This window comes from Sceloporus undulatus, chromosome 1 (genome assembly GCF_019175285.1).
Source record: "Sceloporus undulatus isolate JIND9_A2432 ecotype Alabama chromosome 1, SceUnd_v1.1, whole genome shotgun sequence".
NCBI lineage: Eukaryota > Metazoa > Chordata > Lepidosauria > Squamata > Phrynosomatidae > Sceloporus > Sceloporus undulatus.
The window spans coordinates 109,508,633-109,525,170 of NC_056522.1; the positions used below are offsets into that span (position 1 = coordinate 109,508,633).

At 40.1% G+C, this 16,538-nt stretch overlaps 1 protein-coding gene across 5 annotated transcripts; it reads right to left on the reverse strand.

The window, feature by feature from the left end:
- Positions 1-5,661: 5,661 nt before the first annotated feature.
- On the reverse strand, positions 5,662-14,695 carry GTF3C6 (general transcription factor IIIC subunit 6). Of its 5 annotated transcripts, none has more exons than XM_042446411.1 (6): positions 14,370-14,691; positions 11,133-11,213; positions 9,207-9,270; positions 8,745-8,789; positions 8,514-8,624; positions 5,662-7,426 (listed from the first exon to the last, which is right to left on the reverse strand). In XM_042446411.1, the coding sequence occupies exons 1-6, from the start codon at positions 14,415-14,417 to the stop codon at positions 7,140-7,142; spliced, it is 636 nt and encodes a 211-aa protein (XP_042302345.1). In that variant the 5' UTR covers positions 14,418-14,691; the 3' UTR covers positions 5,662-7,139. The 5 variants fall into 5 exon arrangements, with proteins under 5 accessions (XP_042302345.1, XP_042302344.1, XP_042302346.1 ...); XM_042446410.1 differs by having other exon boundaries at positions 8,514-8,627; positions 14,370-14,688; XM_042446412.1 differs by lacking the exon at positions 14,370-14,691 and adding an exon at positions 14,225-14,351 and having other exon boundaries at positions 8,514-8,627.
- Positions 14,696-16,538: the final 1,843 nt, after the last annotated feature.

The following is a 16,538-nucleotide window of genomic DNA, read 5'->3' on the forward strand; positions in this document are numbered from 1 at the left end:
TAGGGTTTTTCTCACACACACGCATTTACAGTTGCTTCTGTCTCTGCCTCACAGACTCAGGGTGCATCTGCACCATTTAGGGCAGTGACCCCCAAACTGTGTGCTCTTTAAGGGAGTTTTGGACTTCATTTCCCAGAATCCCAGGCTATTGGCCAACATGGCTGAGGCCTCTGGGAGCTGAAGTCCAAAATCTCTTAAAGGGAACAGTTTGGGGACCACTGTTCTACAGGGTAGAGGCACCTCAAAAGGAAACCTGAAGTATCTGTTTAACATCCAAAAGACACTGCAGAAATAATCCACTTCGAGACCGCTTTAACTGCCCTGGCTCAGTGCTGCTAGGGAATCCTGGGAATTGGAGTTTGTTGTGGCACCGGAGCTCTTTGTGACAGGGAAGAAGGCTAAATGTCTCACAAAACTACACTTTTCCATAATTCTCCATTCAGGGCAGTTAAAGTGGTCTCAAACTGGATCATTTCTGCAGTGTGGATTGGACTACTCTGGAGCAGGATGAGGAATGTATCATAGAGATACGGTACAACATAAAATTCTGCCAACATGGTGCTAAAAGCTACCTGCCAGCCACTATTTTTGGCAGACAGAGCAGTTACTACACTCTTATAGCGCTGCTATTCCACTTTAACTGCTCTGGCTGCCTCCTGTTGCATTCTGGGGTTTGCAGTTTAAGGAGGAGGCATTTAGAATTCTCAGCCAAAGAGCCCTTAGGCCTCAATGAACTACAAACCCCAGAATGCAACAGAGCAGTCAAATTGGAATTGCAGCACTATAAGAGTGTATTGTACAGTATTGTGTATTACTACGTATGGATGTGAAAGCTGGACAGTTAAGAAAGAAGATAGGAGGAAAATCCATTCATTTGAGATGTGGTGCTGGAGAAGAGTGCTGAGGATCCCATAGACAACCAAAAGGACAAACAAATGTGTCCAAGAACAGATCAAGCCAGAAATCTCCCTGTTAAGGCAAGATGACAAAACTGAGACTGCTCTGTGTTGAGAGTGGTATCTCTTTGGTCCAAAACACACTGCAGAAATAATCCAGTTTCAGACCACTTTAACTGGCTCAAAGCTAGGGAATTCTGGAAACTGTAGTTTTGTGAGACATTTAGCTTTCTCTGTCAGAGAGCTCTGGTGCCAAAATAAATCACAATTCCCAGGATTCCCTAGCATTGAGCCAAGGCAGTTTAAGCGGTCTCAAACTGGATTATTTCTGTAGTGTGTTTTAGAACACAGTCTCTATAGTGGAAGTTATATAGCTAACTTTGGCAAGTGATGAAAATCAGCCCTGGTGGCGCAGCGGTTAAATGCCTGTACTGCAGCCATTCACTCAAAACCACAAGGTTGCAAGCTCAAGACCAGCAAAAGGGCTCAAGCTCGACTCAGGCTTGCATCCTTCCGAGGTCGCTAAAATGAGTACCCAGACTGTTGGGGGCAAATTAGCTTACTTGCTGTTCACTGCTATGATATTTGGAATAGCGGTATATAAATAAAATTATATTATTATATTATATATAATACTATTGAAGACTGGCGCGGATGTGAACAGGGTGACAAGATGTCCTAACTGCAAAGGAGGACAATGCACTGCAAAATGTAGAACATTCAATAACAATGTAGGACATCTTTGAGACTCACTGTCTACTTCCTTGGTTGTTTTTGGATGATGAAGTAGATTTAAGTCTGGGAAAGCTCATGCTGCCAACTTCTTTCTTTCAGTGAGTCTCAAAGGTGAAAAAACATCTCTCTACATATTGATTTCAAACCTCTGTCTGGGAGGAATTCCAACATGGCCTCCATTTTGAACATAACTAAGTTGAAATGTAAGACATGTCCTGAAAAAGGAGGTCATCCGGTCAACCTGGGTGTGAAGGATCAAGATCATGGTTCTTCAGTGTTGGACATGATTTTGTGGTCCAGCCATGTCTGCTGATGATCAACCATTGGTCACCAGGGGGAAGAGATGACATGATTATGATTTCACTCTCAAGAATAAGCCTGCCATTGTATATAGAGCATACTTTGTTGTTGTTGTTGTTGTGTGCTTTCTTTAGTGGTCTACAGCCCAGTTAATCAGAATCATGTATAGCCTCAGAGGGCATATGCTGATATACATGGGTGGTAAAGGACGAACAAAAGGTCTTACCAAACAGTAACTGGGAGGTAATGCAAAGAGATTTCATAGTATATTTTTGTGGGGTTTGGGGCAATGAGGCTGCATTCTAGAAGACTTCATTCCTAAAGTTTCGTCAGTATCTGTGGCTGGCATCTTCAAAGAATGCTGGCATGGGAGAGAGTGGGGTATATATATACTGTGTAACCCTTGGTTGAGAGGAAGTGATTTACATGTTAATCTGTGTGTTGGTCAGTTGTTGAATGGCAAGGCCTCAGGGTGTCTATTTTATTAGAGATCCATTGTTTGCTGGGGGAAAACCCTGACCCTAGGTGGTTTTCATTTGCATGTACTTTTGTAGCACCTTTGAGACTAACTGAGGAAAAGAAGTTGTAGCATAAGCTTTCTTAGGCTTGGTCTACTTTCTCAGATATGGGTAAGATGATGAGATGACAAGTTCAGTTTTAGCTATGGCTGTTGAGAGGTACTGGTTAGTCTTACACATTAATTAGTTGATCAATGCATGTACCCTCTGTATCCATAGATTCCACATCCACAGATTCAACCATCCACAACTTGAATATATATATATATATATATATATATATATATATATATCCCAAAAGCAAACCTTGATTTTGCCATTTTATATAAGGGGCACCATTTTAATATGCCACTGTATATAATGGGACTTGAGCACCCATGGCTTTTGGTATCCACAGGGATCCTGGAACCAACCCTCAGCAAATACTAAGGGCCCACTGTGGTAAACCCCCTGGACCTGTTTGACCCAAAGCAGATAAATGTAAACCTATTTCTTATTTTTCTTCAGCTGTTTCATGATGGAACCTGTATTTGTATTGAAGTATTAGTTCAAGGACAGAGGAAAGAAGAGGAGAGGCACTGGAAACAAAACAAAGGACTGGAGAGCAACAAAGGTGTTGTTTCTCTTTAATTAAAATGGCCAGTATGTTTTAGAAAAGTCTGAAATTCCTTTGACTGGGGTAGACTAAATAAAGACAAAACCACACTTTAAAACACACATAGATAACCACGGGAACATTGCTAACTGCAATTTTAAAATGTAAAAAATAAGAAATACTGAAAACTTAACTCCTTACAAGTATTTAGATACACTTCAAGATATTTTATCTGAGTTACCTGCCTCTGGGGGAGGGTGTTTTAAAGAGCAAAGAGCATAGAGAGTGACTAGAGTCGTCTATTTGGCTTGCCTGGTTATGTAACCTCCCTTCTAAAATTAAGGAGCACACTGTTTAAAATTACTTTTGATTTATTTTACTTCAGAGTATGCCAGCATGGTATAGTGGCCTGAGCTACTACAACTCTACAACTCTGGAGGCCAGGGATTGTATTCCCACACAGCTATGGAAATTAATTGGGTGACCTTGGGTAAGTCACACTCTCTCAACCCCAGAGGAAGGCAAAGGCAAGCCACCTCTGAAAATGTTTTCCCCAAGAAAACCCATTTTTTGCCTTCAGATTGTCATAAGATGAAAATGACTTGAAGGCACACAACAAGACAAGAACACAGTACAGTTGCCCTTTCTTATACACGGATTTTTTATACATGGATTCAAGCATACACGGTTTGAAAATGTTCCAAAAAAGTATAAATTTCAAATATCAAACCTTGATTTTCAATTTTTTATAAGGGACACCATGTTGCTATGTCATTATATTTAATGGGACTTGAGCATACACTGATTTTGTTATACACGGAGGATCTTGGAACCAAACCCCAGCGTATAACAAGGGTCCACTGTAATAAAGAGCAGCTATTTTCCTCCCGCATCCCTAAGCTGATCATTAAATTACAGGGCAGGCTACTGATTATGAATCTACTGTTGAAGAACCATACTAGCAAAATGCTGAAGGAATCCTTTCTGAGATATTCCTTTGTGTCCTCTGGTTCAAAAAACAGTATCTCAAAAAAGATTCCTCCAGAATTTTGCTTGTATGGCGTTCATAGGTACAGTACTTGTATTGTAGGTATATTGTCATATTGAGGAGGGAGCTAACTTGTTTTCTGCTGCTCCAGAGACTAGGACTCGGAGCAATGGATGCAAGCTACAGGAAAAGAGATTCCACATCAACATTAGGAGGAACTTCCTGAAAGTAAGGGCTGTCCGACAGTGGAACACACTCCCTCGGAGTGTAGTAGAGTCTCCTTCCTTGGAGGTCATTAAACAGAGGCTGGATGGGCTATCTGTTGGGGATGCTTTGATTTAGATTTCCTGCATGGCAGAATGGTTTGGACTGGATGGTCCTTGAGGTCTCTTCCAACTCTATGATTCTATGTGAGGAACTGAACTCCCCAAAATGCGCATAGATGCAGATTCATAGTATGAATAACCTGGAATGTGTGAGAGATCATTTGCATCATTCTGCTTTAAAAAAAAATCAGAATGACTGGAAAGAGAAAAGGGAAGCACAAATAAATCTGTTTCACCAGATCTCCCCTCAGATGGTAAAAATGTACAGCTTGACCACCAGAACTGAACTCAGAGAAGAGTGGAGGCTAGTGAAAGACAAAGTCATCCTTGGCTGCATTTTGGAAAAAGCCTTCAGGGAGCGTCTAGTCTAAGATTAAAATTATTTTGGTTACTTATGCATAGTTTACATGAGTTGTTTAATCTCAGTGTGTATATTGGCAGTTGAGAAAGCCAGCATAGCATAGTGGTTTGAGGATTGGACTATGACTCTGGAGATCAGGGTTTGAATCCTGACTTGCGTGGGAGGGAATTCGAGTGAAAGGAGATGTGTCGAAGATACAATAAACTTTTATAGACAAACCCATCTTCTACTAACTCCTCCCATTCCATTCATTTCCCACTGATTCCAACATATACATTCTGAAGGGCACAGCATAGCCAATCCTTGTTAAACCAGTTGCTTTTTTAAAATTAACTCTCTTTTATTTTTATACCAGTGTTATTCTTCATGTCCTAGGAATCTCCCAAAGTTGCAGAAATACCTACTTTCTCCACGGATGGCTCCATACTGGTAGGTATGTGACAAACAAGTTCTTTAAGGGGCATATTAGTTATGAAGATAATGATGTGAACAAGTTTATTCACCCTGTACTGTATTCTGTAGTTTCTTCAATATGTTATAATTACATCTATGTTAAACATAAAAATTGTTGTATTTCTTCATTATTTTTACTACAATTTCTTACAAAATAAACACTAAGATGCACTGATTACATTCTTGTTAATTTTTTCCCCACAGAATGGAAGAAAAGAATGGAGGGGGAAAACTGTCATTTTAGCCTATTAAAAATACTTGTCAGTAATTGTTAAGTCAGCATGTGAATCAGTCAGTAGCGTATGTCTTTGTTTTGATATTGTTGTTTGAGATACAAGAATAAAATTTGTTTGTGGCTGTATTTAGATTTAATAAACTGAATTTAAAAAATACTTGCATAAAATATTAAGAACTGAGTATGAAGTATTAAGTTGACTATTAAGTAACAACAATTTATCAGACATGGGAGGATAGCGGTATGCTGGGACAGACAGTGCTTCTTCATTTTATTATAAAGCTGTAACAAAGTTTAACCACAAGAACAAAACACAATATTAATTCTCAATCTGTCCTTGAGTAAGAAAGAGACATACTGTATTTTGATAGACCAGACAGCAAGCAAAACAAAATAATTTTGCTGCTCTTTTTCATGTTCAGGGGGAAAAATGCTTATCTAGAGTAAGAATAAACTGCTTGACGCAAACACTGAGAATGGGTAGGGAACACCACAGTGACCAAAACCCAAAGAATTTGCTTGCTACACAAGCAGCTTTCACAGCATCTCATATCGCCAAAAGACAAACAAACAGATTTGCAACAGTAAAAGATTAAAGCATGTGGTAATAAGAAGCCAAATATATAATAAAACAAATTCCTCTGTACAATCTTTTGCACTGGCAGCACTTTCAAAAGAACTCCTGTAAGCACTAAGGAGAAAGACACATTTATGTTTGCAAACTGTAAAAACAGGCTGAAAAATCTTTAAGTTAGCAATTTTTTAAAAAAATGATTTAATTTTTAACAGTATCTTTTCCAAAGCACGAAATTCACACATGTCATTTGTATAGAGCAGTACCTCTTTAACAATGACTAAGGTGCCAACCATTGAGAAACTGAATGAATAGAGTAAAACATAATGCTATATTGAGAATGTTTATTTCTGCCACCAGAACTCTTCCTGAGTGCAGCATGTTCCCGGAGGGAGAGGCAATTTTCACTTACTTGCCTTTCTCCATGCAGCGCCAAGTGCTACCAAAACCACTTCCTGCCTTCCGTTTATAGAAACCTCCATTAGATCAAGAGCGGGGGAAACAACTGGATGCAGCTCAACAGGTATACATGGAGGTGAAATGGAAGGAGGGAATAATGCTTTTTGCATGGTAGCAACAAATAACAGAAACTAGTCCAGTGAATGTCCAGTATCTTTATCCATACAGGTAAAGACAGTAACATTTTATTTTGTAAGACAAATTGTACATGCAAAGATGTATGTATAAACAAACATGACTGTATAGTTGAAAAGAATCATGAATGGATCATTGACACTGCTTTTTCCTCAGGCACTGTCTTCTGCACTTCGCCATTCTGAGGTAGTGAGATGCCTTCAGGAAAGGCAAGGGCACTAAACAAAAGCCACAGTCCACAAAGTGTAGGTAGATACACTTAAAGCCTTGTACTTGTTCACAAGATTTATCTACTCCTTAGGACAGCAACCACTTCCTCCACAAAATGCTTGGTGCAGTGAGGTGGTGGCGAAGGGCAGCTTGAAATGAAAGGTCAAAAGCCTTACAGGAAATGTGAATTTAGCTGCACAGTTCACAGACTGTGGACAATTGATTCCATACTACCACTAGCTTACATGTTTGAGTCACCATTTTCTAATTCATAATATACACAAGCTAGAGGTCCTAAAGAAAGTCCTATATCAATGAGCTCTATTAATCATCCTTTTAGCTACAGGACTGACATCAAGGTGGAGAATCCTCTACAGCAATATCCTCATGGCTGTTCATGGAAGAGTTTGTTCCATCAGAGCCAACAGCATCCAGAAGAGGGACAGGGTCATCCATTTCAACATGATTCATCTCAGGTTCAGAGTTCTGAATACTATTTTCTGGGTCACCGGCTTCTCCCTCAGATTCTTCCACCAGTTTGCCCTTGGATTCTTCTTTTTCATATAAGAAGTTGCAAATCATGTTTGGCCTGCTGTATGAGAAATCTTTGTCCTTAAGTTCCAGCCATTCCACACCACCACCTGATAAACAAAAAGAGCAGGGGGCAGTAATCAGGATGGGAGTGAGTGGAAAGAGAATTTTATAACTGATAATATAGAAATATAAATAAATAAATAAATAAATAAATAAATATTATATTATATATTCACATTTATCGCTTCCAGCTGGATTGCACTTGGTGTGTGTGGCTTTTTAATTGAGTACAGGCAAATTGTTGGCAATTATGACTGTCAAGCTCCAGATATATTATCAGTGCATTTGAAATAGTAATCAATAGAAAACTATATAGGAGAAGCTGAATAACAAATAAACAATGAAATACTACTGCATTAGAAGGATTGTTTAGTTCGTTGTTGTGGTTCACAATGGTTATATTTAACCATGATTTCTTTCCATAATGGAGAGAAAGTCCACTGCCAAATTTGGAAATTTAAATAGCCATTATTCACCTCCAGATTATTTGTTCATAGGATCTTCTTATCATGAACACATGCAATTGAAAATTTTATATCAGTCTGATATACAGAAGCAGGCATCTTTGACAATAAATGCAATTGTTCTTATATATATTACAGATCAGTCAGCTAATCTACAGAAAGGGCTGATGAGTGATCTTTATGTTGTTTCAGGTTTGGAGTACCATGTCTTGGCAATACATGATACATGCCTTTTTCTATTTTGTAGCTCACAATAACTAAAATATTATTCTGTCTTCAAGCAAGAGTACACAGTAGGGTTTCTCAAACTGGCTATCAGGATTGGTGGGTATCCTAGTGATATCAGTTGAGGGGTACGTCTCTTGGGAAATAAATAATTAAGGCTCAGGAGGTCCGAATGTGTGGGTCCAGACCTTAGTGGAATAATTGGAAGAGAGGAGTAAATCTAGTTACTTCAGATTGGAAATAGGTGGTGCAAAGAGAGTATGTTTTTGTCATAAGCCAGGGAAGAGGAAGATAAGTGCAACAGTCTGTGGGTACAGCTTGCAGAACAGAAGGAGGTGAGAAAACAATACAGAAGTGTATGGAACATAGGCAATGAAGTTTCTAGACTGGGAAGGCAGCAAAATCACATTTATTAACTGAGGGTAATTTTTAAGAATTGAAGCACCTGTGTTTTCTTCTCCTTCCTTCTTCTCTGTGAGGAGTGTCCGTGTCATCTTCAGCTTCTTCATTGTGTGGCACTTATATTTTAGCTGTAGCTTTTGGTTACCTTCTGCATCTACTAGAAAGAAAATATATTACATATTGATATTTAATGGCCAACTTTACTATTTGAAATGTGTTCTTGTTCTAAACTTTTCTATGTCTTTGAAAAGCTCTAATCTGAAATATCACCTACCATGATCTTTGTTTTCTTCAAACACCACACAGGTACCAAGAGTATCTGGGGATGACAGTTAACATTTTATTAAGCAATAACATAGGCTTCTTGTTAGAAGAATATTTCAACTAGTCATATCTACTGAATTAAAATACAATGAAGTCAGGATATGTAAAACTGTTGGAAATGCACTGCTATGCTTTAACTGAGGACATAGACTGGCATTCCCACCCTCCCCGCATGTGCCTGGCACAGGTACAACATTTATGGTTGCCTTCCCTCCTCCTCCCCACCCTGGCTTTTTTTGTATTTTTTTTTTAGTTATACATGAGTATATACAGTACTTTTAAAATTAGAAAGACAGCTAAGAAATACTGAGAACAATAAAAATTTTTAAAAATCTCTCAGTACTTGTTTCAAATCTACTCAGATCCTTCAGTTTAAGAGAACACATAACACAGCCTTATCCAGTCTCCTTACCTTCATATTCTCCAGTAAACACATATCTGTCTACTTGTAAAATGGGCCTCTCTGTGTCTATGCCCTAAAAGGAAGGCAAAGAGATTCTTTATTGAAAAAAAAAAAGTGAAAGATGGGTTATGTCACAGCAATGTTCAGACAAGTGTTTCAAGCTGGTGAAATCTGTGAGGTTGGACTCCTTATAATGACTTACATTGATGTAACTAGAAGTTAGATCAGTGAAAGTATTTTCTTGGATACCAAACAAGAATATCCAACTCCTTACACAGAGCCTCTGCCTTGGATGTGCAGCTGGATGACATACAGGTACCATTTTGCCCTCCAGAAACAACTATTGTTGGCCATAAGGATTTATCTGGGGACCACATAACTGTGTTGTGTGGCCAAGGGGAAATTAACAGCTTTTGCCTTCCCAGGATTCATTGTAAGACTCCACCAGCAACATGTAGGACTTCAGCCTAAATCTGCAATACACTATGGGTGGGAATCTAGCAAACTCCCAAATGTTGCTGCTGTGTAACTCCCAGCATTCCTCACCATTTGCTATGTTGACTAGGGCTGCCTTGAATTACAGTCCAGCAACATCTGAAGGGGTGCAAGATTCCCATCCTTGCTTTGCTTATGTTCTTGCTGTAAAGCTCACAGAGAGACACTTCACACTTTTTTGTGTGAAATACATCACTGCTGTTTTGACATGCATTAATATTTTGATAATGCACATGTATTTATTTTATTTATTTCATTTCTATGCCACTTTTCTCCCAGAAAGGGATCTAAGGTGGCACACAGATAAAACTGTTCAAAACTTTACAATAAATGTTTTAAAACAGTTAAAATAATCTAGCTAAAAACAGTGTAAAATTACATAAAAATACAAAAGTTAGAAAACATAAATAGAACACACACCCCATATAAAACCTCCTTGACATAATCATACATTAAAAGCTTGTTTGAATAAAAATGTCTGCTGGTGAGAAGAAAGCAGGGAAGGGGGAACCTAGACTCTTATGGAAGGGAGTTCAAGAGGGTGGGAGCAGCCACTAAGAAGTACTGACTCTCTTGTGTCCTCACCAAGTGATGGTGGTGAGACTGAGAGAAAGCTTTTCCCTGTCCATCTTAGGACCCTTGTGGCTTCATATGAGAAGATACTTTTTCAGACAGGCTGAATTTAAGTCATAAAGGGCTTCATAGGTCATGACCAAAACTTTGAATTGTTCCCAGAAACAAACTGGTAGCCAGTGAAGCTGTTTTAAGGAGTTATATGGCCTGATTTAGACTGGCCTAAAGTGTGCCCTCATCACGTGCTAGGGGTTAGCCGAGGGCGCACACCCCTAGCACGTAATGAGGGTGTCAAAATGGCGGCACCCTGTATACATGGGCGCCGCCATTTTGATGTGATGGACACCTAGTGTCTGCACATCACAGCATCACAATGGCGATGCAAGAACCCGCTTTTTGCGAGTTCTTTTTGTTCTGCGAGGGAGCCACGCGGTTTGTCCGCTGTGGCTTGTTCGTGGAGCAAAGCAAGGTGTCAGCAGACTGCCCTTTTTGACCAGTCTGTATCCCGCCATATGTTCCCTATAACTAACCCCAGTCAACATTCTGGACACCATATTTTGAACCCATTCAACTTTTTGAACAGATTCTAATGGCAATCCCATGTCCAATGTGTTAAAGTAGTCCAAACAGAGTCCAAATGTACAACAGGAGCCCACAGTTCATCACAGCTTCCTGCAAACTACACATGGCAAAGGAAAAATATGCACACTCTTCAGGCTTAGCAAGACAACCCCCCCCCCCCCCCCCGCCTTGGAATAATGATGAAACAGCCTATAATCAGCAAAAACATTTCTGTCAATTTCCACAGGTTTTGAATCAGGTCCATTGTTCTTCGTTTAGATGTAAGTTTGTAATAAAGAAACTCACCAAAATTTTGCATTTGTTCTCACATTTCTCCAGAAAGTCTGAATCAATTATTCCTGATAGTTCGACCATGACTAATTGTTCCTGGGGGAAAAAGTTTACAGTACAGTACACTTTTAAATTCTGTGTGTACAAGTTCTCCTTTTCGGTCCAGCAGATGGTGCCCACTTGCAAAGACCTTATTCCCAAAATCACCTCCATAGCTTTCTGCCTCTATGTTACAATTGCACAACATTCCTATTTTCAGTGTTTGTAACACAGTGGGATAACAAAGTATACTTCTCTGTCCATTTTGTCCCTTCCAAATCCTTGAAAGTAGATAATCCATACTAGGAAACTTTGCTCTAATGTAATGGAAATTGATTTGTATTTTCCTCGAGTGCTTATTTGATACACTGTTTAAGTAATACAGTACAAACAAAAATCTATCGGTGATACTTTTATTGGCCAACTGAAATGCACAGTATACTTGTTGCAAGCTTTCAAAGCTCCATGGGCTTCTTCATCATGCAAGATGTTACAAACCAAACAGGAGAAAACAACAACAATTGGAGATGTTAGTCAGATGCCAGCTTGTTGTTTCAGTCCTTAGTAAAGATGTTTTGCCGGGAACTGGAGGATATCTTTTGCAGACAGGCTCCTCCTCCTTCTGGCCATGCTGCAATAGGGAGATTTTCAAAGTCCAGGAAATTTAAAGTCCATTTGCATCTCAACAGGGATCCATTTTTTGCAATCCAATTTGTCTCCATTCCAGTGAGATCACAGACCTCTTTGTAGGCAGAGAACAATTGATTCCTCAAGAAGTCTCTATGCTTTTGCATCAGGAACATTTTGGTGGTGTAGAGGTAAAACATGTGCATTCAGTCCAAATTTAAGAAGAAAAAAAAATTGTTTTACCTTGTTTGAAGTCCCAGTCCACAGGCTACTCTTCATGGTTCCCCCATTGCAGCTACAATGCGGTATCTCACAATACAGAAAACATGCAGGGGTTCATGGAGCTTCAAAAGTTTGCAACAAGTACAGTATATTGTGCATTTCGGTTGGCCAATAAAGATATCACTGATGGATTTTTGTTTATATTTGTTAAACAGCCAACACAGCTACTCCTGAATGTTTACTGTTTAAGTAGATTTAGGTTCCATACTTCTAAGACGTAATCCAAGTACTGACTATTAAAATGCCCTCAAATAAATAAATAAATACTAACATATGCAAGAGGTGGGTTCTAAACTTTGTTTACACAAGTATTTGGTGGTTAAAGAATTGTAAAATGAAGTCACATGACAGTTTTAGACTTATTCTCATTCTGTACCTTTAAGTCAACTCTGACTTAAGGTGATCCTATCATAGGTTTTCTTCGCAGGACTTAAATGAGTCCCTATGATGGGATCACCTCAAGTCAGAGTTGACTTAAATGTAGTCCTATGATAGGACCACCTATCGACTTAAATGAGTCCTATTACAGGACTTAAATGAGTCCTATGATGGGATCACCTCAAGTTAGAGTCTAAGTCATAAAGGGCTTTATAGGTCATGACCAGCACTTTGAATTGTGCCCAGAAACAAACTGGTAGCCAGTGATGCTGTTTTAAGAAGAGTTAGTTGTATGTTCCCTATAACTGACCCCAGTCAACATTCTGGCCACTGTATTTTGAGCCCATTGGGAACAAGTCTAAAAATGAGATGTAACTTATTTTACAATTCTTTAACTATCAAATTCATGTGTATGTCACACACTTGTTTAAAATAACACTCTTTCAGCTTAAAATAAGTCACACACTTAAAGTTACGCTCTTGAAGCCTTAGGGGAAGGCAATGTCAAACCTTTATGTTTGCCATTACATTAGTCTAAAGCCGATAGAATGTGACATCCTCAAGGTCATCCAGAGGATTTCCATGGATGAGAGATTTAAATCCAGATTTCCCAGAGTCCTACTCCAACACTACACCATACTATTCACCTCCCATATAACTTCAGCAATAAAGTATTACACTGTTTTTTGTGGGTTTTTGGGGCTATGTGGCCATGTTCTGGAAGAATTTATTCCTGACATTTTGCCTGCATCTGTGGCTGGCATCTTCAGTGTATACTTGGCTAGCATTTCCGGTTGAACAACCAATATCGAAAGCCATCCCATATCCCAAATAACTCTAATGTATCTTTTGTCTTTGTTTTCCCACCCTTCCATAAGAGTTAGATTTCAGTAGCAGAATGAAAGTTTTACATGAAAAAAGTTCAAGTTCAATGCCGACATCTCCAGTTAAAAGCTTTTAGAACAGATGCTTGTTCACCAGTTGTGGCAGACAAGATTAGAGTGGATTACACGAACCAAAACTAAAGAAACAAAACTGACAACAGAAAGCTATTTCATATGATCAGTGCCTGCTAATGTCAGGACAGTAATCTATTTCCATGATCCTGACCATTGGAGGAACATAGAAAAATGCCTCCCAGCACTGATTTGGGCTTTTATATGTTGTAATGTATAAACTCAAAGCAGACACTTAAATATCTAAATCCATGCTTCTAAGGTTGCATCCACACTGCAGAAATAGCCCTCCATATCCACAGATTTTTTTTCAGTTTCTGTTGAACAAATGTGGAGTCGGTGTGGCACAGTGGTTTCAGCGTTGGACTATGAGTCTGGAGACAAGGGTTCGAATCCCAGCTCAGCCATGGAAGGTAACCTTGGGAAAGTTACACTTTCTCAGCCTCAGGGGATAGCAATGGCAACCCCCCTCTGAAAATACTTGCCAAGAAAACCCTGTGATTTTGGCCATGTAAACCCACTAGGTGATTTTGGGCAAGTCACACTCTCTCAGCCTCAAGAGATGATGATATTGATGATGATTACGATCATTTATTTATATAGCACCATAAATTCACATGGCACTTTACAGGCACAATCCATTTAAAACAACTAAATCCTGCCAAAGGCATAGGATCTAAAAATAATAAAAATATAAAACTACATAATAACTATAAATATAACTATAAACATGGCAATGGCAAAATTAAAAAAAAACACCCCATTTTGGAAGAAACTTGCCAAGAAAGCCCTGTGATCAGTTCACATATAGGTCAGAAGGCATACCATTACAACAATGTTGTAACACTGAAGGTCCTCCATTTTGTGGTCCCTGGTCCTCCTTTGCGGTTAAGAGGGCTCCAGGTGCACCAGGGGAGGACCACAACCTCGGCTTCCCTCTCTTCCTCCTCCTCCTCCTCGCAGCACCTACCTCCACTTGCACCTCTTCCCCTTCCTGCTCTCTCTCAGCCGCCGCCATGTTTGCAGCTGTGCCTCAGCGCGTACCACGTGACCTCCCGCCAACCGCCGCCATTTTGTGGGGCCCCTCTCCTGGAGAGACCTGGCTTATTATCTGTGGCGCTCCAGTTAGTGAGCCAGGGCCGCGCCACACACGCCTCGCGCCTTCCCCCAACGAAAGCCTCCCCTAGGCTTCTTGGGAGCCTTCAGTTGTTTATGTTCACCTACTGTTCTGCACCACTGCTGAACCCTTTATATTATATGAACCCTTTATAACAGTGGTCCCCAAACTGTGCTCGGTAAAGGATTTTGGACTTTATCTCCCAGAGTCCCAGGCTGTTGGCCAACATGGCTGAGGCTTCTGGGAGCTGAAGTCCAAAATCGCTTATTAAAAGGCACAGTTTTGGGACCACTGGCCTAGGAGGACAAGGCCCCGCAAAATGTGGGGGGGTGGGAATTGGAGGACGCCACAACACATGAAAGCTAAAAACACGAGTAAAACATATAAATTTTATGCTCCTCAGGTCCAAAACACACTGCAGAAATATCCCACCTTGAGACCATTTTAACTGCCCTGGTGCAATGCTAGGGAATTCTGGGAACTGTAGTTTTGTGTAACACTTAGCCTTCTCTGTCAGAGAGAGCCCTGGTGCCACAATAAAATACAGTTCCCAGGATTCCCTAGCACCAAGCCAGGGCAGTTAAAGCGGTCTCAAACCAGATTATTTCTGCAGTGCGGAAGCAACCATTGTCAAGATCCGCTGTATTAAGTAATAGTATTAAGAGATTTAAATAATTCTCCTTGAGACCGCTTTTTAACTGCCCTGGCTCAGTGCTAGGGAATCCTGGGAATTGTAGTTTCTTGGGACAGCAGAGCCCTTTCTGACAGAGAAGGCTAAGTGTCTCACAAAACTACACTTCCCATGAGACAGGGCAATTAAAGTGGTCTCAAGGCGGATTATTTCTGCAGTGTGTTTAGGACCTGAGCAGCATAAAATTTATAGGTGCGAGTTGTGTTCCCTGCCTCTGTTTAAACTTTAAATCCTCCGTTTAAACTTTAAACCCTCTCTTCCCTCCCTTAGTTGCATCTGCACTGCAGATATAATCCAGTTTGACACCTCTTTAATTACCATGGCTCAGTGCTGTGGAAGTATGGGATTTGTAGTTTTCTTAGACATTTAACCTTTTCTGTCAGTGTTCTAGTGCCACAACAAAATACAGTTCACAGAATCCCACAGCACTGAGCCATGGCAGTTAAAGTGGTGCCAACCTGGATTATTTCTGCAGTATGGACCCAGATTCCGCACTGCAGAAATAATCCTAGTTGACCCCACTTTAACTGCCATGACTCCATGCTATGGCCTTCTGGGACTGGTAGTTTTGTGAGACATTCAGCCTTTGTGCTACAACAAACTACAAATCTCAGTATTCCACAGTATTGATCCATTACAGTTAAAGTTATGTCAACCTGGATTATTTCTGCAGTACAGATGCAACCCATTCTCCTATAACTGATGAGAAAGTGAGTTATGTGAATATTAAACAGGGCTACATTTGAGTGGGAGATGGTTAGAGGGCTCTTGACAGCCTGCAGAGTTTATCTGTACATAAGGCCTGAGTGTAATGGTTTGAGTGACTCTGGAGACCAGGGTTCAAATCTCCACTCAACTGTGGAAATTCCCTGAATGATCACTTGGGCAAGTCACTGTCTCTCAGCCTCAGATGAATGGAAAAGCAAACTCCTCTTAATAAATCTTTCCAATAAAACCCTGTTATAGGTTTGCCTTAGAATTTGAAATAACTTGAAGGCACCCAACAACAAAAACAGTTATATAGAAGCTGTTTTGTGCCCCCAGTACCTGCCATCTTAAATATCAATCAGTTGACCTTTGCGCTCCGGGAGTGTTGAAGAGGAAAAGAAATGTGAGGGCAATGTGGACGGGACACTGTCCAGACTGATGTTCCTTCGGCCTTAGGCTTCATCCATGCTGCCGAAATAATCCAGTTTAATACCACTTTAACTGCTATGGCTCAATGCTATGGAATTCTGGGACCTATAGTTTTGTAAGACATTTGTGGAACATTTGCCCTTTCCTATCAGAGAGCTCTGGTGCCACAGCAAACTACAATTACATCTGAGGAA

Bases quoted from the DNA above. Each gene is read 5' to 3' on its own strand.
- GTF3C6 (XM_042446410.1), bottom strand. From the start codon at position 14,417: ATGGCGGCGGCTGAGAGAGAGCAGGAAGGGGAAGAGGTGCAAGTGGAG. The intron at 8,790-9,206 runs GTAAGGAGACTG...TGTCATCCCCAG, and splicing joins GTTTACTGGAGAATATGAAG to ATACTCTTGGTACCTGTGTG. The intron at 7,427-8,513 runs GTGCTTCAATTC...TTTGTTTATCAG, and splicing joins GGAAGGAGAAGAAAACACAG to GTGGTGGTGTGGAATGGCTG.